This window comes from Populus trichocarpa, chromosome 3 (genome assembly GCF_000002775.5).
Source record: "Populus trichocarpa isolate Nisqually-1 chromosome 3, P.trichocarpa_v4.1, whole genome shotgun sequence".
Classification (NCBI taxonomy): domain Eukaryota; kingdom Viridiplantae; phylum Streptophyta; class Magnoliopsida; order Malpighiales; family Salicaceae; genus Populus; species Populus trichocarpa.
This window is the reverse complement of record NC_037287.2, coordinates 19,114,880-19,134,506: the sequence shown is the minus strand read 5'-3', so window position 1 is coordinate 19,134,506 and position 19,627 is coordinate 19,114,880. Positions and strand designations below refer to the sequence as shown.

Genomic DNA, 19,627 nt, shown 5'->3' with positions numbered 1-19,627 from the left:
AGAAGACATTTAATTCATAGAATTATATGGAATATTTTGTCTTCGATTCACTAAATTTCTGCTGTCTAATAAAAACTAATCAACTAATTAACTAAAAAAATCATAGAAGTGGAGAATACATTCTACTCTTAAAATAATAGTATCCATCGTACTACCATTTTACCTTAATAATATTATCCATCGTACGTCCATTTTACTTTAAAATAAAGTGTCTGGCGATGAAGAAGCAGCTGAAAGACAGTATCTCAATCAATAGAATATCCCAAGAACACCGTCTTGTTTCTAGCTAACCAAAGACCCCATGATACACCATTGAAATATATCCCAAGAACACCGTCAGTAGAATATCACAAGTACTAGCACGTCTACAATAGTACTCGTCGGCATACATAGGAGCAGTGGAGGATCCCTATCATCTTATTAATATAACACAACGATATAATACATGATTCTAAGGTGATTCAACAACTTCTAAACAAAAGAAAAATCATAACACACAAGCCAACATTCTATTTGGTAATTAATAAAGAAAAACTTATTAATTGTTTGATAATCAAAAGATCAACGTCTGATGAAGAAGAATTATTAAAATCACAAGTCATTATTGATGTCGGAAATGCATCCCATGTATTGCATACTGAGATCAGCCATGATACTTTCATTCTCTTGACTGTCTTGTTGAACATTTGATCCCTTTTGAATTACCCTCTCTAACTCTGTGGTTACTTCTTTCATTGTTGGCCGATTCTTCCCATTCAAATTCAAGCATTTTCTTGCAAGATTGCCGACAGCAACAACTTCTTCATTATGGAAATGCTTTTTGACTCTAGCATCAAAAATATCAAACAACCTATTATCTTTCATCAACATGATAAAATGCATGGCTAAACTTCTACTTTCTGTTGGGCTAGCGGAAAATATCGGTTTTTATCCACTTAAAAGCTCAACCAGAACCACTCCAAAGCTATAAACATCACTTTTTTCTGTAAATTGACTAGATTAGAAGTACTCTGAATCCAAGTAGCCAAAAGTACCCTGCACATGAGTGGTCAAGTGAGTTTGATCGATGGTGATGGATCTTGAAGATCCAAAATCTGATATTGTGACTCTATATTTCTCATCTAGGAGTATGTTTGTAGACTTGATATCACAGTGATAAATCAGAATCGATGTCGCCGAGTGTAGATAAGAAAGGGCTCCCGCAATCTCAATGGCAATTCGTAATCGCATTTCCCAATATAACAAGAAGTCATCTTTTTGAACATGGATATACTTGTAAAGATTTCCATTGGAAATGAATTCATATACTAGTATAGAAACTTCAGTCTCCGAGCAACAACCTAGCAACTTAACCACATTTCTGTGGTTGATTTGTGAGAGAATGACAACCTCGTTAATAAATTCTTCAAGATTTTCTTCATCAATGACTTTGGAATTTTTAACAGCAATAATTCTTCCATCCGTTAACATTCCCTTCTAAACAGTCCCTTGACCACCTTCTCCAAGTATTCTGTTCACATTAAAACCATCGGTGGCTACTTCCAACTCCTTGGAACTGTATATTTTTGTTTTCTGAACGCTACCATCACTAGTGGATAATTCTTGCTGTAACAATAGCCCACCGTTACGTTTGAAGAATTTCTTTTTGAGTTCCTTGTTCTGCCTATTCTTTATAAGTTTATATAGCCTCCAAAGGCCAAACAGCAGTACCAATATAAAGACGACTGATCCTACAATTGCATTATTTACAGCAAAGCATAAATCTTAGTTAATATGTTGACATATGTGCTCACATATATGACTGCTGAATAGTAGCGTGCTAGATTAATTATGTAGAATTAATCATTTAAGAATTTCTCTGTTTATATCAAGCCATATATTAGTGAATGTTCATCGTATGAGGACCAATATAACATTTCATGAAAACTATAAGGTTTAAAATAAACATTAGTGACAAGCATTAAACAGGTCGAAAGGAATAAATCAGAAACCTTCGTACCTATGATAATTATATAAATTTTATTTATGACGCATCTGTACCCTCCACGTGTATTTACGCATTTGAGCATCCCTCGGCACGTATTTTTATCTGGGGTCTTGCATTCATCAACATCTAATAAAATAAAAAAGCAAAAATAATCACCATCTCATATACAAATAATGAAATTAATAGATATTAAAATTTGGAGATGGAGGAGGAGGGCCACCTCTTGAACCAAATAAAAAATAATCACCATGTCAGTTGCCAAGTAATTAATTTTTATTAATTTTGGTTCCACAGTTAAAAATATCTAGCTAATAGTAATTAATTCAAACCGGAATAAATTAAAAATAAAATTTTGAAACTAACATGCCAGTATTAAAATACTAAACTACTTCCTGATTCTAAACCAATCATGTATTTGCCATCGTGAATTAACATTTTCTTTTAATCTGACACTTACCATCATTAAATTTGATTACATAAACACACACACAAAAAAACTATTGCTTGAATAAAAATAATAAATAAATCAAGAAAAAAGCTAAGATCAATATTTACCTTTGCAACCAAGTTCAAGGTAAGGGTTACCCTCAAATCCACGCCAACACGCACATTCAGATTTTAAGGATTCATTGTAATATTTTTGGCAATTAATGGAAATATCATCAGAATAATTCACGTTCATCATCCAACCCAAGTTCGCTGGAACGTAATCTTTATACTGCAGTGCGAATGGATCACTTATATTCGATGCAAACCATGTCCTATTCACCAAAACGGCTAGCTTGCATGCTTCTCTACCTTGATCAACGTTAGTGGATCGAATCTCGGTTTGAAAACCTGAAGGAGTGAAGGGATTAAAGCCTGACAGCAATTTCGACCTGAACACATATTATTTTCTTGCATGCTAACGTTACTGATCCGCTGGTTACCGCATGTAGGCACGCAACCGAGGACTTGCGGCTCAATCCCGCTCATGAAAGCTCGAGTATCACAACCTACTGCAATGAACACATTCCTGAAATCGGAGAAAACAAAGGGAGATCCAGTGAGATCCAGAGATCCACCATCTTTCCTGCCAGTACAATTGAAGGATATTACTGGACTTTTGACAGTAGCGGTGGCTGTCTTAACTGAAATATTCAGCACCTCCATTTTGATTCGACTTATAAAAGCTCTGGGAGGGTTGGTGGTTTTGTTGCATTCAATCGCGAACCATTCGTCCTTGTAGCAGTCTTTTCCAGTTCCAAAAGGGTAAGGAATGGTAATATCTCCGCATCGATCTGGACAACCGAACTTCGCTACAGGTGCTGCTGCTTTTGCTAACTGAAACATTAACATCAGCAAAGTCATCTTAACCACCAATTTCGAAACCATTTTCTCCATTCTTGTGGTTTTTGTTTTCCAAGATATAATTTGATTTCAAGTTCATATATATATATCCAGCTTTAAAGAGGAAGGGAAATATTGAAGACATTTCTTTGCACTTTCTTGGTCTGCCAGTCAACCCAATATATTAGCAACTAACAACGAGCAAACAAAGAATCGCTAGTCTGAATTAGCAGACTTTTGTATTCATAAGAAAAGCATCTGATACGTCTAAGCCACGTATCGTTGCATTCTAACGAGTTTAAAACTTCGAACCCAGTAAAATAATTTTTTTTTTCCCTAAACGTGAAGAGCGTGACCCATAGATGAGGTTGACCTGGTGTTTTGTTGAGCTCGAATTTTACCCGTATGAGATTTTTTTTTCGAACCATTTTGAAAATTTTAATAGATTAATTCACAATCTAGATGAGAACTGATGGGATTAATTATGAAATTTATTTTTTATTTTTTTTAATGAAAAGAACCTTTTATATATATAAACTATGTCATTTTAGAATTGATTTGATTTTACATAAAGAATTTTACTATAACAATAAAAAAAAAAGTTTCTTCAATCATGCGATATCCGGTACTTATATTATCTTTTAAAATATTCACTTCTAAGAAAATGTTAAGATATTAAAAATATTTTGAATACCAATTAAAACTTCTTTGGTGGAATATAGATTATAGTTGTTTTTGTAGAAAAAACAAATAACTTTCCAAGCAGCTTCCAAGAGCAGTCACTTCTACGTTGAAAGCCAAAGATTTAATAAATTAACCAAACTGCAGAGGCCCAACTTCTATATATCTTTAAATTTCGAATTCAAGTATTTTATGTAAATTAGGCAGTTTAAACTACCCCTTTAGAGGATACATTTGTCAGTTAGTACTTTTTAGGTCTGAATCTTCAAAAAAGAGAAGAGAAGACATTTAATTCATAAAATTATATGTTATATATAAAGCAAGTATTTAAATTGTTTAAAGAAAATTTTGGAGCGGGAGTATAGTGTTCTATTGGAGATTTTATTACATTCTCATGAGGAATTTAATTAATTAACTGATTGTGATGAGCTAATGATTTACTTGAGACATGAAGTTTGTGGTTTACAACTGGAGTATTTTTTTTTTTTATTAACGTGAGTGTTCGAGTCAGCTTACACGCATCTCAACTAATCTAATGGGCCCTGAAATTAACAACTGTCGTATTTGACTGGAGAGGAAGGGTTCAAACTATTTGAGATTTTTATTTGGAGGATTTAGTTTCAAATCCTGGAGAGAAAAAAAAGTGGAATGGGATTTAAAATTGAGCTTGTGTAGTTCAGTTGAACATACAATAAATTAACTCTTGTGATCTGTAAATTTGAGTTTTTTTTTCCTTATCATCAGGTTTTTTTAAAAGATAAATGTATACAATAAATTATTTTGCCTCTTACTTTTCTATTTAATTATTTGGCTTTTCTTGCTCTTACTTTGCAACTTAGTCATTTAATTATCTATCATTCACTAAACTCGCATACACTTTTATTAGTAATCCTTGTAATGGTTTATAATTCACTGCTTTTATTATCTGATCATAATGATTAATTATTTTGGTTGCTTAACCTCTGCTGCTGCTGCTGGTGATGGTGGTGGTTAGTCCATGCTCTTGCCGTGTCTATGTTGATTCTGCTGCTCCATGTTGTACTTTGCTCTGCACCCTCCTCTGTTTTTGCTCTCCCTGTGTTCTTTACAATTTTATATTCGTAGTTGCTGCCCTGGTTGATCATGATCAATGTTGTTAAGCTTTGTAGCTGTGTTTGCACAAAAGCTCAATTGATATTGCCTTAATCACAGACAAATAGTAAATCAAATCTATAAACAATCAGCATCCCCAGCTGTCAGAATTTAAGCCTAATTCATCTGCAGAATCTCATCAGCATGTTCACACCAGAGGATTCGAGAGGCTAAATACTTCTCAAATGAAGTCCTTGCTAGCTGATGATGGCTTTGATTCCTCAAGATAGAGACATGGCTCAAGTTACCAATTGATCAAATAAACTCTCTTATAATCAACGCAAAGGATTTTTAATTTATTAAGTTCTTAACATGAAAGACTAAGAACATGTGCTTAAACACAAGGACCGCAATACAAATATAAGTTTTTATTCAATCAGAATCCCTCCTAACAGTCTTAAAAACAAGAAAGAAACATATGATTTGTGATATATTTTCTTAATCGCTCACCATGTTTCAGAAGAAGTCGACGGTTTGCAATCTAATGGTAGATCTATACCAATCTCAAAACTGCTGCAGGAAATCGACCTAAATGAATTATCCACTTCAACAATTTGTTGAACATTTATACCCTTTCGTGATAATAGAATCCCCTCCAATTCCATTGCAACTTCTCTCATTGTTGGCCGGTTTCTTCCATTCAAATCCAGACATCTCTTTGCAAGATTCGCTATAACTATGGCTTCCTCTTCAGTGCAATCCCCCTTAACCTGAGCATCAATGATATCAAAGAGTCTACCATCTTCCATCAAATCAATGAAATGTTCGACTAAGCTCATGGTTTCCAGTGAATGGGTTAAGAAAATTGTTTTTTTCCCACTTAAGAGCTCCACGAGAACTACTCCAAAACTATAAACATCACTCTTCTCTGTTAATTGACTGGTTCGAAAATATTCTGGATCTAAGTAACCAAACGTACCTTGCACCTTGGTGGTCAGATGAGTTTGATCAATGGAAACTGATCTTGAAATTCCGAAATCTGAAACTTTTGCTCTATATTTCTCATCTAAGAGTATGTTTGTGGACTTAATGTCTCGGTGATAAATCGGGATAGATGCTGTCGAGTGAAGGTAGGATATCGCACCTGCAGCTTCCGAGGCGATTCGTAACCGCGATTCCCATGATAACGTAAAGTCTTCGTTTTGCTCATGGAGATATTGGGAAAGAGTTCCGTTGGGAATGAATTCATAGACTAGCAGAGGAACATCAGTCTCCAGGCAACATCCAAGTAGCCTAACCACATTTCTGTGACTGATTTGTGAAAGAATGACAACCTCGTTGATGAATGCTTCTAGTTTTTCTTCATCCACTATTGTAGACTTCTTAACTGCAACAATACTCCCATCAGCTAACATTCCCTTGTAAACGGTTCCCTGGCCGCCATGACCAAGTATTCTGTTCTCATTAAAATAATCGGTCGCCTTTTCCAACTCATTTGAACTGAATATCTTTGTCTTTTGAACACTACCATCACTTGAGGATAATTGTTGCTGCAATAAGAGACCACCATTCCGTTTGAAAAACTTCTTCTTCAACTGAATGCTCTTCCTTCTTTTGAAAAGTTTGTACATCCACCAAGCACCAATGAGCAAGAACAGTACTCCAAGGGCCAGACCGATAACTGTATGATTGTTACATATAGCAAGATTTGTGAATAGCTTATAATATTATAGGTTTTCATTCTTGCTGGAAAATAAAGTTGATTTACCATCCACAAATTAATTACAAAAGGGTAAACTTCATTTTTACTCCTATAAATTCATCAATATTCCACTTATATCTGTAAAGATTAAGTTTTTCTATTGTTAACCTTAAGTTCCACATGTACTAAGCAAAGTGGACAAAGGAATCACATGGGACCAAAAACTGATAGTGTGGGAGTACTTGGAATGCCCAAAATTAAGGTACAGGTGTTGATTTAACCACTTAATTGAATTTACTTGCTAATTTACTATATGGTTACCTTGGTAATTTGCGTGTTCAAGGTGAAGCTGGTTAATTAAATACGTTGATAAATAAACAATTCATATGCCATAATCATAACAATTTTAAACCTAACAAAAAAAAAAAGAAAGGGTATGATGGCTATCAAAATGGATCTGTGAATCCCAGAGCAGCTTCATTCCAGGAAGGAACATCACAAATAATATTATAGTGGCTCAGGAGATTGTACATTCCATGAGAAATATGAAAGGGAGAAAGGGTATGATGGCTATCAAAGTGGATCTGGAAAAGGCCTACGATAGATTACGATAGATTACAGTGGGATTTCATTAGTAATACTCTTTCTGAGGTAAAATTGCCATCTAATTTGGTTACCTTGATTATGAAATGTATAGAATCTACTTCTATCAATGTTCTATGGAATGGTAATGCTACTGTGGATTTCAGTCCATCTCGAGGCATAAGACAAGGGGACCCGCTATCCCCTTATATTTTTGTTTTATGTCTTGAACATTTGTCACAACTTATTAACAAGGAGGTTGATCAAGGCAGTTGGCGCCCTTTCAGAATCAAAAGAACTGGCCCTGTTATCTCTCATCTTTGCTTTGCCGATGATATGTTGTTATTTGCAGAAGCAAGCACTGATCAAATGGATAGGATTTTGGGTTGCCTGGAAACATTCTGTAAAGTTTCTGGTCAGAGGGTGAATATGGCTAAAACTAAAATCTTCTTCTCAAAGAATGTCTCTCCAGCTCTAATTACTAATATTAGTAGGAACAGTGGTTTCAAGACTACAAAGGACTTAGGGAAGAATCTTGGTGTTCCTCTTCTGCATCAAAGGGTCACAAAACAGACCTACAGTTATATTGTTGATAACTTGCAAAGTAAACTAGCCGGGTGGAAAGCAAATAGTTTATCTCTTGCAGGGAAGATTACCTTATGTAAGGCAGTGCTCTCCTCAGTTCCTCTTTATCCAATGCAATCAGCTTTACTCCCTAAAAGCATTTGTTATGATATTGAGAAATTATGTCGGAGATTCATATGGGGTCAAAAGGATGGGAAGGATAAGATTCATTTAATTAATTGGAAGACTATGTGTCAGCCAAAAGAAGAAGGGGGCCTGGGGCTGAGGAAAATGGACAGTATGAACAGGGCTTTCATTATGAAACTAGCTTGGGGAGTTTTTCAGAATAGTGAGAGATTATGGGTTCGGGTCTTGCGATCTAAATATGTTAAGGATCAGGAGCTAATTCCTAGTCCTCAGGCTAAACAAAGAGATTCAGTTTTGTGGAAGGGTATTTGCAAAGTGTGGCCATCTATCACTCAAGGTGTAAACTGGGTTCTGGGATGTAGAAGCAAGGTGCTGTTTTGGAAGGACTCCTGGTTGGAAGGGTATGGCCCTTTGCATATGCACACTTCCCAGATTATTCCTGAGGTTATGTTGAATTGTTCAGTAGCCGATATGGTGGATGACAGAGGTCAATGGCAATGGGAAACTTTTGCTCATTTCCTACCAATTCAGGTAATTTTGATCTTGGCAGGTTATAATCCTCCTACACCTCAGTTGGGGGAAGATAAAGTATACTGGAGACATTCTACAGGTGGTCAATTCTCAGTTAATTCAGCTTATCGGATTCAGGAAGATAGTAGAGCTACTCATCAACAAAACGACCCTTTGTGGAAGATCATCTGGCAATGGAAGGGTCTAGAAAGAGTGAAGATATTCCTTTGGACAGTAGCTCACGGGGCCATCATGACAAATGAAGTTAGATGGAGAAGGAAAATCACTTCTAACCCCTGCTGTAGTAATTGTTTGACAGAGTTAGAAACAATCATTCATGCTCTCCGTGAGTACTGCCCAAATGCACGTGGGGTTTGGGACAGAATTATTGAAGTTGCAGATCGAGAGGCTTTTTACTCCCTTAACTGGTATACTTGGCTACTGAATAACCTTCGAGGTAACCATCCAAGCTCTAAGAGAAAGTTCTGGGGTATTGAATTTGGCATTGCGCTGTGGCAAATATGGAAGGAGAGAAACCATCGAATTTTTAGTTCTTCTACATCCCCTAACACCAGCACTGTTCAAGTGATCAGGAGACTTATGGGTGATGTCATTCATTCTATGGTTGGTGAATCTGGATTCAAAGATAATACCAAACAGAGGGTTTGCATAGGGTGGAGATATCCTCCAATTGATTGGGTGAAGATTAATGTAGATGGTTGCAGCAAGGGAAACCCAGGGGTGGCTGGAGCTGGTGGAGTCATTAGGGATGCTATGGGTAGATGGATTGTTGGTTTCGCTCTTAATATCGGGATTTGCACATCAGTGAGTGCTAAATTATGGGCAATTACCAATGGTTTGAAATTAGCTTGGTCAAAAGGATTCCGAAAAATTATTTTGGAATCTGATTCGTCATTAGCGGTTGATTTAATCACTAAAAATAAAATTATCATTGACAAAAATTATAATCTAATCATGCATGCTAGAGAATTATTAGCAAAAGAATGGGATATTCAGGTACTCCATGTCTACAGAGAAGCAAATTCAGTGGCAGATTGGCTAGCCAACTACGGTTTAACCAGGAGTTTTTTGGTTAGATTTTCTATTTACTTTAATGACCCTCCTGCGGGTCTTTATTGTATTTTGTATTATGATCTGATTGGATCAACTCTGCCGCGTTTAATTTAATTGGGCGTTTTAGCCCCGATTTTAACAAAAAAAAAAACAAAAAAAAAGATAGAAAATTATACATTTAGTATTAAAAAAGTGAATGGGATGTCCACTTTGAGTGGTTTGAAGGAAAATGCTATAGCTTTATGATATCAAAATGATGGTGGAGTTTGTCCGGAATTTCTCTATATTTATGTCTCTACAGTTATATCAACCTTCAACCACTGTCATAATGGCTTTATTTGGTCCATATAAATAGGAGGCCCCCTCCATTGTTGTACAACCAAGCCAAGAAGAAAGAGCACAAAAAGAGAGGAAAAGAGTGCATCTAAGAGAGGGAGAAATAGCATATTTGAGTGAAACATTAAGAGTGAAACATTAGGTTTTGGGATTGTACTAGGATTGAGTAGAGTGTTTGTATCATTCCTCCAATAATATACAATTTGCTGCCTTCGTGGACATATTTGATTTGGAAAATCATGTAAATCTGCTTGTTTGTGTGTTTTTTGTGTTTGCTTTCAATCTAGTATACATAACAAATTAATATCAGAGTATCAGGGAAGCTAAAACAATGAAAAAACATGTTTTTTAGCTCTTAATTCAAAGTTGCAGAATTTTATTTTCAAAGTTCTTATATCTGTATTCTGGTCACACCAGGAGATTCCTCTCGTCGATACAATTCTGACGATATAAAAATCATCAAAATCAGAGTTAAAATGAGTCTTGTGGAGCTCACTGAAGTTTCGCTGAAAACTTGCCAAAAAAACTAGTTGGTGCCAAAATCCTCACCTCGGAAGACTCTGCCACGTCAACAGACATGTTGGCGCTTAGTTATTTCCCACGTCATCTACTAGGGTCCATAAGAACACATTAATAGCCACGTCATCTAACCGTGCAAAATATTCCTTTAGAGGTTAGCAGAATATTCCCTTGACAATGACAAAATATTCCTTCTTGAGTCAACTTATTGAGATTAGTTGTGTGGCTTACTCAGTGGTTTTTTAGGCCATTTTTAGCCATGTCAAGTTCATTCGTCGCATTCTCAACCATTCCGGACACAATCGTGGTGTTTGACTTGTGAAGGAGCACATCAAAGTTATTGTTTTTGGCTTTTTTAAGCATTAAAGTGTGTGTTTTAACAATTTTGAGAGTCTGTTTGTAATTAAAATACATCTTAATAGCTGATGTTTTAGAATAAAAAATAGTGGGAAGTGCTAGTACCCTACCACAGTATATCCCGGTATCGAATACCAAATTTGAGGAGGAAAAGTTTGAGAAAGGCAATTTTGGCTTGTGGAAATGTGAAGTTATAGATATGCTTGTCCAAATGAATTTGGATTATCATGCATGGTGGAATCCTAAGAGCAATTCATGGTGTATTAGTTATTTTAAGAGGCAAGGAAAGGAAACTTATATTTCCTGAACATGCATAAAACAAAAGGATTCTAGGTTATTTTCACACAGACATATGAGAAACTTTAAAGAATGAATCTATTACAGATAATTATTGGTTTGTTACTTTTATAGATGATTTTTGAAGATGAGTATGGGTGTACATGATGAAAAATAAAGACGGGGTCCTTGATGTCTTTCTAAAATGGAAGAAAATGGTGGAGACTCAAACTAGAAGGAGAATTAAGATTCTTTAGTCAGATAATGGTGGTGAGTACACTTCAGAACCTTTCTTTAAAGTTTGCCAAAACAAAGGAATTAAGCGATACTTTATTATCCGTAAAACACAATAATAGAATGGAGTAGTAGAACACATAAACCGCATATTGGTGGAGAAAGTCTGATGTATGCTATCATATTCAGGACTAAGCAGAGTGTTTTGAGGCGAGGAATTAAGTTATGCTAATCATATTGTTAATCGGTTACCTTCAGCAGTAATAAATGGAAGAATCCCTTTGGAGGTATGGTCAGGCTCTCCTGCAAATGATTATGACTCTATGTGTGTATTTGGATGCTCAACATATTACCATATTAATGAGTCCAACCTAGATCCTAAAGTCAAGAAAACTATATTTTTGGGGTTCAGTGAAGGAGTGAAAGGCTACAGATTCTGGTGTTCTGAATCAAAGAAAATGATTTTGAGTAGAGATGTCACTTTTGATGAGTCTGACATGCTACAACAAGAGAAATCATAAGAGAAGGAAAAACAATCGAGTGATGTACAATAAGTGGAGTTTGAGACTTTAGTCATTCCTATAAAGACTGTTCAGACAATCCCTGTTAAAAGAGGTTAAGATTAAAGTTCTTTAAACATAAATTACATCAAATTGATTGAGAAAAAAATTTAATATACCTCTAGGAGTAAAATATGGATGGTGAGGGTGACCGGTGGTGGCTGGTTTGGGTGTAAAATCCAACACCTGTCACTGGTAAAGATAGAAAGCTTGGTTGTCATGAGTTTTGCTAGAGATAGAGAAAGATGAGTGTTTTAGATAGAGATGAGTGTTTTAAGGTTACTAGGAGTTGTTTTTGGTGGTAGAGAAAGAGATCTTGGCTTGTGGTGAGAAGGGAGGGGTGGGGGAGAGAGAGAGGAGACAATGAAAGAAAGAAAGAAGATGTTTGGTCTTTAATTCGAAATAAGTCGCAAATGACATTTGCAATTAATTTAAGTATGCTAGTTTTTCAAATATTTTTACAACTGTGTTACTTTACTAATTTTTTTATTATGTTAAAAAAAAACTCTTTTTTCCCTCTCTTTGTCTTCCATGTCAAGATTTTATTTACAATACACAACTTTAATGATGTACAAGACGTGTATTTATTAATTAAGATATTTATTAATTAGATATTTGTCAATAAAACATGTCGAAAAAGCATTTATATCTAGTAATAATCAATACTCGTTGAATGAATTATTTATGATATTTTCAACAAGCATTAATTAATGTAAGATTGCATTAAAAAATATAAAAAAAAAATTGCAATTTACTCTTTATATTTTTTTTAATGTATAAATTTGTTTGTATAGAGTTTTCTTTATTTTAAAGGCATAAAGTATAAAATACTATAAAAACAATAAAAGAGAAGAGATACATACCTAGAACAGTAAACCATAATGGATGAAGTTTGCATTTGTACGACCCTTCTGTATTCACACATCTTGTCAATCCATTGCAAGGGTTTCGGTCTTCACATTCATCAATGTCTAATATATAAAGAAGCCAACATAAATGAATAAATTCATAGATATGCATATAGAAAAAAAAAATATAACAAACAAATAATATGCATATAGAAAATTTCAATAAGTCTTAGTTAATTTTTTTTTAAAAAAAATAGATGGATCTCACTTTTAATTAGACTTTAAATGTGTCTAGTAACCACCATGTCTAAAAACTACTTTCTCCAACACTTATATAATGTAAAAAAAAATACATGTTATCACTATCTACTCACGTAAGAATTATTTTATAATTTTATGTTGCAATATTGTTGAATTGAGATTCATTAAACAGATGGTTTGTCTTTTATTCTTAATTTTCATTTTAGTGCGAAATTCAGAAGAAATTTTTTTTTTGATTTTTTTCTTAAAATTTAATCTATGAATTATTTCAGTTTTTTTTCAAAGTAGAAATCATTTATTAGAGTAAGTATATGCAAGTATACGTTTAGCATATATGATACAACTAAATTCAAAATCTCTCCCCATTTGCATCACTAATAAGATTATTTTATCCATGTTGACGCTTTAAGAAAAAAAGCATCACAGATGACTAGTAGTATTTTAAATATGTTGGAACTGAGTTTGTTAATAATGTCCTAGTTTTTAGGATTAAGAGATTAGGTTTGATTTATTATTTGCTCACTAAACCACGGTTGTAGGAGTGTTAAACGTGAATTGTATATTTTTTTTGTTTTTCTGTTGTAAAGGTTTGATATATACACCAGCCTTACTATTGAATAAAACAAGTTTCATTATCCTCATTCTTAGAGTTTCATTAGTGCTTAAAGTTTTCTGACTCTAACAAGTGGTACCAGAGCTTCATTAAAGGGGCTTGATCAAGAGAATATAAGACCTGCAGTGTTCTTGTGAAGAGAGGGAGAGTGCAAAGAAGGAAGAAGGGGAGATCAAAGGCATGGTAGATGAAGGAAATTTCGTCCAACCAGTTATTCCCAAGTTTGGTGGTCACTATGACCATTGGGCCATGCTGATGGAAAGTTTCCTAGATTCAAAGAGTATTGGAGCTTGATCGAGACTAGAATTCTCACAATTGCAACTAGAGCAAAACAGATGTAGGCACAACAAAAGACTATAGAAGACATGAGGTTGAAAGATTTGAAAGTAAAAAATTACCTCTTCCAAGCCATTGATCGTACCATTATGGAGATGATTTTGAACAGAGATTTTGCAAAAGGAATATGGGACTTCATGTGTCAGAAGTATCAAGGGTCTACTAAGGTGAAACAGGCTTAACAACAAGCATTGCAGAGAGAATTTGAGCTTCTTGGAATGAAAGAATGAGAGAGTGTTGATGATTATTTTGGTAGAACTCTTACTATTGCAATAAGATGAAATCTCATTGTGAACGTATGGAGCAAACTATCATCAGTAAGAAGATTTTGAGATCTATGATGGCAAGGTTTGATTATGTTGTATGCTCCATCAAGGAATCAAATAATCTTGTTGAAATGACCATTGATGAACTCCAAAGCAATTTGCTTATGCACGAGCAAAGAATGAAGGGACACACAGAGAAAGCGCAATTTCTCAAGGTCACCAGCGGAGAGAAGTTTGAAGCAAGGGAGGATGATTGATTTGGAGGCAGAAATAGAGGTCGTAGAGGCAGAGGCCGGGGAAGACAACCTTTCAACAAAGCCATCATTGAGTGCTTTCGATGTCATAAACTATGGCATTTTTCTTATGAATGTCCTAGTTGGGAAAAAGACAGCTAATTATACGAAATTGGATGAAGAAGATGAAATGTTGCTCATGTCATACGTGGAACTTCATAAATCAACCATAGAAGAGGTATGGTTTTTAAACTTAGGTTGTAACAGTCATATGTGTTGTAACCCAATTTTGGATTCACCAATATTTTCTTAAATGTTATTTTATTTCTATTATTATTTATAAAAAATCCAAAAAAATTAAGAAAAAATTTAAAATTTAAAAATATATTTTTCTCGAGTCAACCGCATCTTTCCATAAAAACCGATTCCACCGGGTCAATACAGGTTAAACCATGTCGACCAGGGTAAAAAATGAGTTTTTAAGCCGTTTCAGGTCAAAACCGTTATTTTTTATCAAAACCGAGTCCACCGGGTCAATACGGGTCAAACCATATTAACCAGGGTAAAAAATGAGTTTCAGGCCGTTTCGGGTCAAAACCGTCATTTTCGATCAAAACCGAGTCCACTAGGTCAATACGGGTCTAACCATGTCGATCGGGATAAAAAATGAGTTTCAGGCCATTTTGGGTCAAAACTGTTATTTTTTGTCAAAACCCGGTCCACCGGGTTGATACCCATCGAAAGTTTTTTTTTTTAGTGTTTCAACATAATTTTCAGTAATTAAAATTGATTTTTAGCGGTTGAAAGGAGCTTTTTCTAATACTGATTTGAGTTTTTAGTTTTACCCATATAAATATTTATTATTATATATATAATAAAACAAAATCAATAATACAGAATTTGTCATAATAAACGGGGTAGTTGAGGCGATAGTAGGCGGAGCAGTTGTGGCGATGAAATTTTTCTTTTAAAGCAAATCTGTACCACCGTATTGGGATTTTCATGTCCCCTCATCATTGGCTATAAATAGCCAGTGAAAATTTGCTGGGAGAAAGAGAGAGAGAGAGAGAGAGAGAGAGAAGAGAATTATGACTATTTGAGTTTTTTTTCAGTTTTTCACGTGAGTAAGATATTGTTTTTTATTAAAAATAATTTGAAAAATATCAAAAATATCCTAACCGTTAGATCTAATAGTATTTAGTTCTGGACCTTTGATTTAATAGGATACAATAGGGCTTACCACATTAGATTAAAACCCAAATCTATCTCAGCCCTTAAAACAATCTGCCCTTCGATCCTGTTGTGCCACATCACCCGTTGTACCAAGCCCTCAGTACACCGCGTCATACCAGATCCAAACTCAGCCCATCCGGACCGTCCGATCAACTTGCAGATCAAGCCAATCACAGCCGAAGGATTAGTTCATCCGCGATCCAATGGTTCACAACCTTCAATTGCACCGGTGTACCATGCTCGCGTTCACACCGTAGCAAAATCTCGGAGTCTCTCTCTCCTCTCGCCGGCGATTCTCTCTCTCTCATCCGATCTCCCATTTCCGGCCGTTTGAAGCCTCCGAACAACCACAATATTTTAGACGAGTCTCCTATTTTTTAGGGACTAATGTCATTTTTTGACGTGTCTCCTATGAATATTGTTTGTCGACACGTCTCTTTTTTTACAGAAAAAGGACCGATGTCAAAAGTTTAAATACCAAATATGGATTATGTCCATTATTATTTATTTTGGTAACTCAGACGTAACTCTCCTTTTTAGGGACAAACGTCAATATTTTAGATGAGTCTCCTAGTTTTAGGGACTGATGTCATTTTTAACGTGTCTCTTATTTTTAGGGACTAACGTTAACCATTTAAAAAAAAACAAAATTGCAAATAAACTCAAAATATAATAGCATTTGAATCAAATAAAAAACACACAAATAAGGGTAACCTTTCTCTTGAAAGGATGTTTTAAGGGTGGTGTCTACCTTCCCTTAATCATAACTAACCCCGTACTTCAATCTCTGGGACCAGTGTCTAATTTGGGATTTCTAGTTCCCTCAAATTACTAGATGGCGACTCCAATAAAATCTTCATTTCCCCCAATCGAGAAAAAAACCCTTGTTGTTAAATAAACAAAAAGTGGAGCCGTCGCGCGACGTCGTGTATCGACAATATGAGTGAGAATAAATTGTGGTTTACAGAATTAGATGAAGGGTTCAAACACTCGATTAAGCTAGGCAACAATTCAAGAATGACAATAATAGGAAAGGGACGTGTGAAGCTGAATGTAGCTAGAGTGATGCAAAAGATTGATGGTGTTTACTACATCCCGAAGTTGAAAAATGATTTATTAAGCATGGGTCAACTACATGAGAAAGGCCTAACAATACTTATCCAAAACAATACGTGCAAACTATTTCATCCAACTAGAGGCCTCATTATAGAGACAGTCATGACCTCTAACAGAATGTTCATTATGCTTGCAGCAATGCCTCCAAAGGAATCAGTAGCTTTTGTTCAAACTAGTGAAGAGGGTGAAACACAACTATGGCACAACATGTTTGCTCACCTTAGTTTCAAGGGCTTAAGACTTTGTATTACAAGAAGCTGGTTAAAGGGTTGTCATCACTTAAAACTCCTACAAAGGTGTGTATTGATTGCTTAGCCAGGAAACAACACAGGAACAACATCCTGAAGAAAAGCTACTGGAGAGCCTCATGCAAACTACAACTTGTTCATTCAGACATTTGTGGACCTGTGAACCCATAATTTAACAGCGAAAAGAGGTACCAAATCACTTTCATTGATTATTTTAGTAGAAACTGTTGGGTTTATTTCATTTCAGAAAAGTTAGAAGCTCTTAATATGTTCAAAAGGTTCAAAAGTTTAGTTGAGAAAGAGGCTGGTTCTTTGATGGGTTGTTTACGAATCAATAGAGGTAGTGAATTCACTTCTAAATAGTTTAATGAGTATTGTAGTATGAATAGGATCAATAGACAATTAACTGCAGCATACACACCTCAGCAAAACAGAGTTGCTGAGAGGAAGAACCAAATGATCATGAATCTAGTTAGAAACATGTTGTCCGAAACATATATTCCTAAAAAGTTCTAGTTGGAAGCGGTAAACCGGTGTGTACATGTATTGAATAGAAGTCCTACTTTGGCAATTAAAGATCCACACCTAAAGAAGCATAGAGTGGTGTTAAACCCTTAGGGGAATACTTCTGAGTGTTTTATTGCATTGGCCACGTACATATTTCGAATGTGAAAAGAACAAAGTTGGATTCAAAGAGCTCAAAATATGTATTGCTGGGAGTAAGTGAACAAACAAAAAGCTACAGAATGTATAATCCACTCACAAAGAAAATGGTGATTAGTCGTGATGTGATCTTTAAAGAAAATAAAATTTGGGATTGGACAGAAGGTGTCACTAATGTGTTGCTAAAGTGGGGGAGATGATGAGAATGTGTGACTGAAGAAGAATTTGAAGAAAATGAAGATAATATTGAAAAGCAAGAGCAGAATGAGACAACTGGAGTAATCAGTCCTTCTTCATTAAGTTCATCTTTAACAAACTCGGTCGAAAATAATAAGCCTAATTAACCTGTTGCCAGAAATCAAAGAACACCATACTAGATACAGGATTATGTCGCAGGATTAGGTGCAGGTTTTGTCTGAAGAAGAAAAAACTCACAACATAGTACTCTATACCACTACTGGAGATCCATACACCTATGAAAAAGCCTTAAGAAGTCGGGAATGGAGAGAAGCCATGGATAATGAGATTTCAGCAATAGAGAGAAATGGTACGTAGGAACTAACTATGCTACCAAAGAATGCAAGAAAGATTAGGGTAAAATAGATATACAAGACGAAGCTCAATGAGAAAGGAAAAGTTGACAAATACAAGGCTAGGCTTGTAGCAAAGGGGTATGCACAACAACATGGGATTGACTATACTGAGGTGTTCGCACCGGTGGCAAAATGGGACACAATCCGTATGGTTCTAGCTATGACAGCACAGAAAAAATGGAAAGTGTATCAACTGGATGTAAAAAGTACATTCCTCCATGGAGAATTAGATGAATATGTGTACGTAAAGCAGCCCCTTGGTTATGAGAAGAAAGGAGAGGAATACAAAGTTTTCAAGTTAAAGAAAGCTTTATACAGATTGAAACAGGCACCAAAAGCCTAGTTTGGTAGGATTGAATCATATTTTTTTTTTAGGAAAGGGTTTGTTTGATGTCCAAGTGAGCATACTTTATTTGTCAAAACTCAAGGAGAAACGATTCTGGTGGTGAGCTTGTACGTGGATGACTTGGTGTTCACTGGAAGTGATAAGGAGATGTTTGCAGAGTTTAAAGCTTCAATGAAACAGGAGTTTGATATGACTGATTTAGGTAAGATGAAGTTCTTTCTTAAAGTAAAGGTTGTATAAAATGATGAAGGAATTTACTTGAGTCAAAAGAAATATGCTCTGGAGATTTTAGAGAGGTTCGATTTGGAGAATACAAACTCAGTTCATAATCCAATGGTACCAGGTATTAAACTGATGAAGATGAAGATGGAAAGCAAGTAGATATGACTCAATACAAGCAGATGGTAGGTAGCCTTATGTACTTATCAGTGACTAGATCGGACCTTATGTTTGTGGTTAGTTTGGTCAGTAGGTATATGCAGAGACCAACAAGTCTACATATGCAGGCTATCAATAGAGTTTTGAGGTATGTGAAGGGATCAATGGACTTAGGAATTTGTTATAAAAGGGGAGGTGCAAGTGATGAAATGTTAATGACCTTCTCTGATAATGACTATGTCGGTGATCAAGATGATTGTAGGAGCACTTCTAAATATGTTTTTATGCTTAGTGGGGGAGCAGTTGCTTGGAGTTCAAAGAAACAACCAATGGTCTCCCTTTCAACAACCAAGGCAGAGTTTATATTTGCAGCTCATTGTGCTTACTAAGCAGTGTGGATGAGAAGAGTGCTCAAAAGGTTAGATTGCAAATAAGGTACATCTACTGTCATACACTGTGATAACATATCTACGATTAAATTAGCAAAGAATCTAGTTATGCATGGCAAAAGTAAGCATATAGACGTCTGGTTTCACTTCCTGCGTGAGCTTTGCCAAAAAGGTG

The 19,627-nt window shown here is 35.4% G+C and overlaps 2 protein-coding genes across 2 annotated transcripts in view; both read right to left on the bottom strand.

Annotated features, from left to right (window-relative positions):
* Positions 1-582: 582 nt before the first annotated feature.
* LOC18097147 (wall-associated receptor kinase-like 8) lies at positions 583-3,370 on the bottom strand. The gene is given in 4 exon segments (XM_052451674.1): positions 583-1,733; positions 1,997-2,113; positions 2,543-2,824; positions 2,917-3,370. Coding segments are annotated over 4 exon segments (1,995 nt in total). The 3' UTR covers positions 583-591.
* Positions 3,371-5,404: 2,034 nt separating this feature from the next.
* The window catches only part of LOC127905073 (wall-associated receptor kinase-like 2), a 142,955-nt gene continuing 128,732 nt past the window's right edge, over positions 5,405-19,627 (bottom strand). The window contains exon 3 of the mRNA XM_052451341.1: positions 5,405-5,656. Within this exon, the coding sequence (XP_052307301.1) occupies positions 5,575-5,656 (82 nt within the window). The 3' untranslated portion in view covers positions 5,405-5,574. The remainder of the gene's footprint in view (positions 5,657-19,627) is intronic.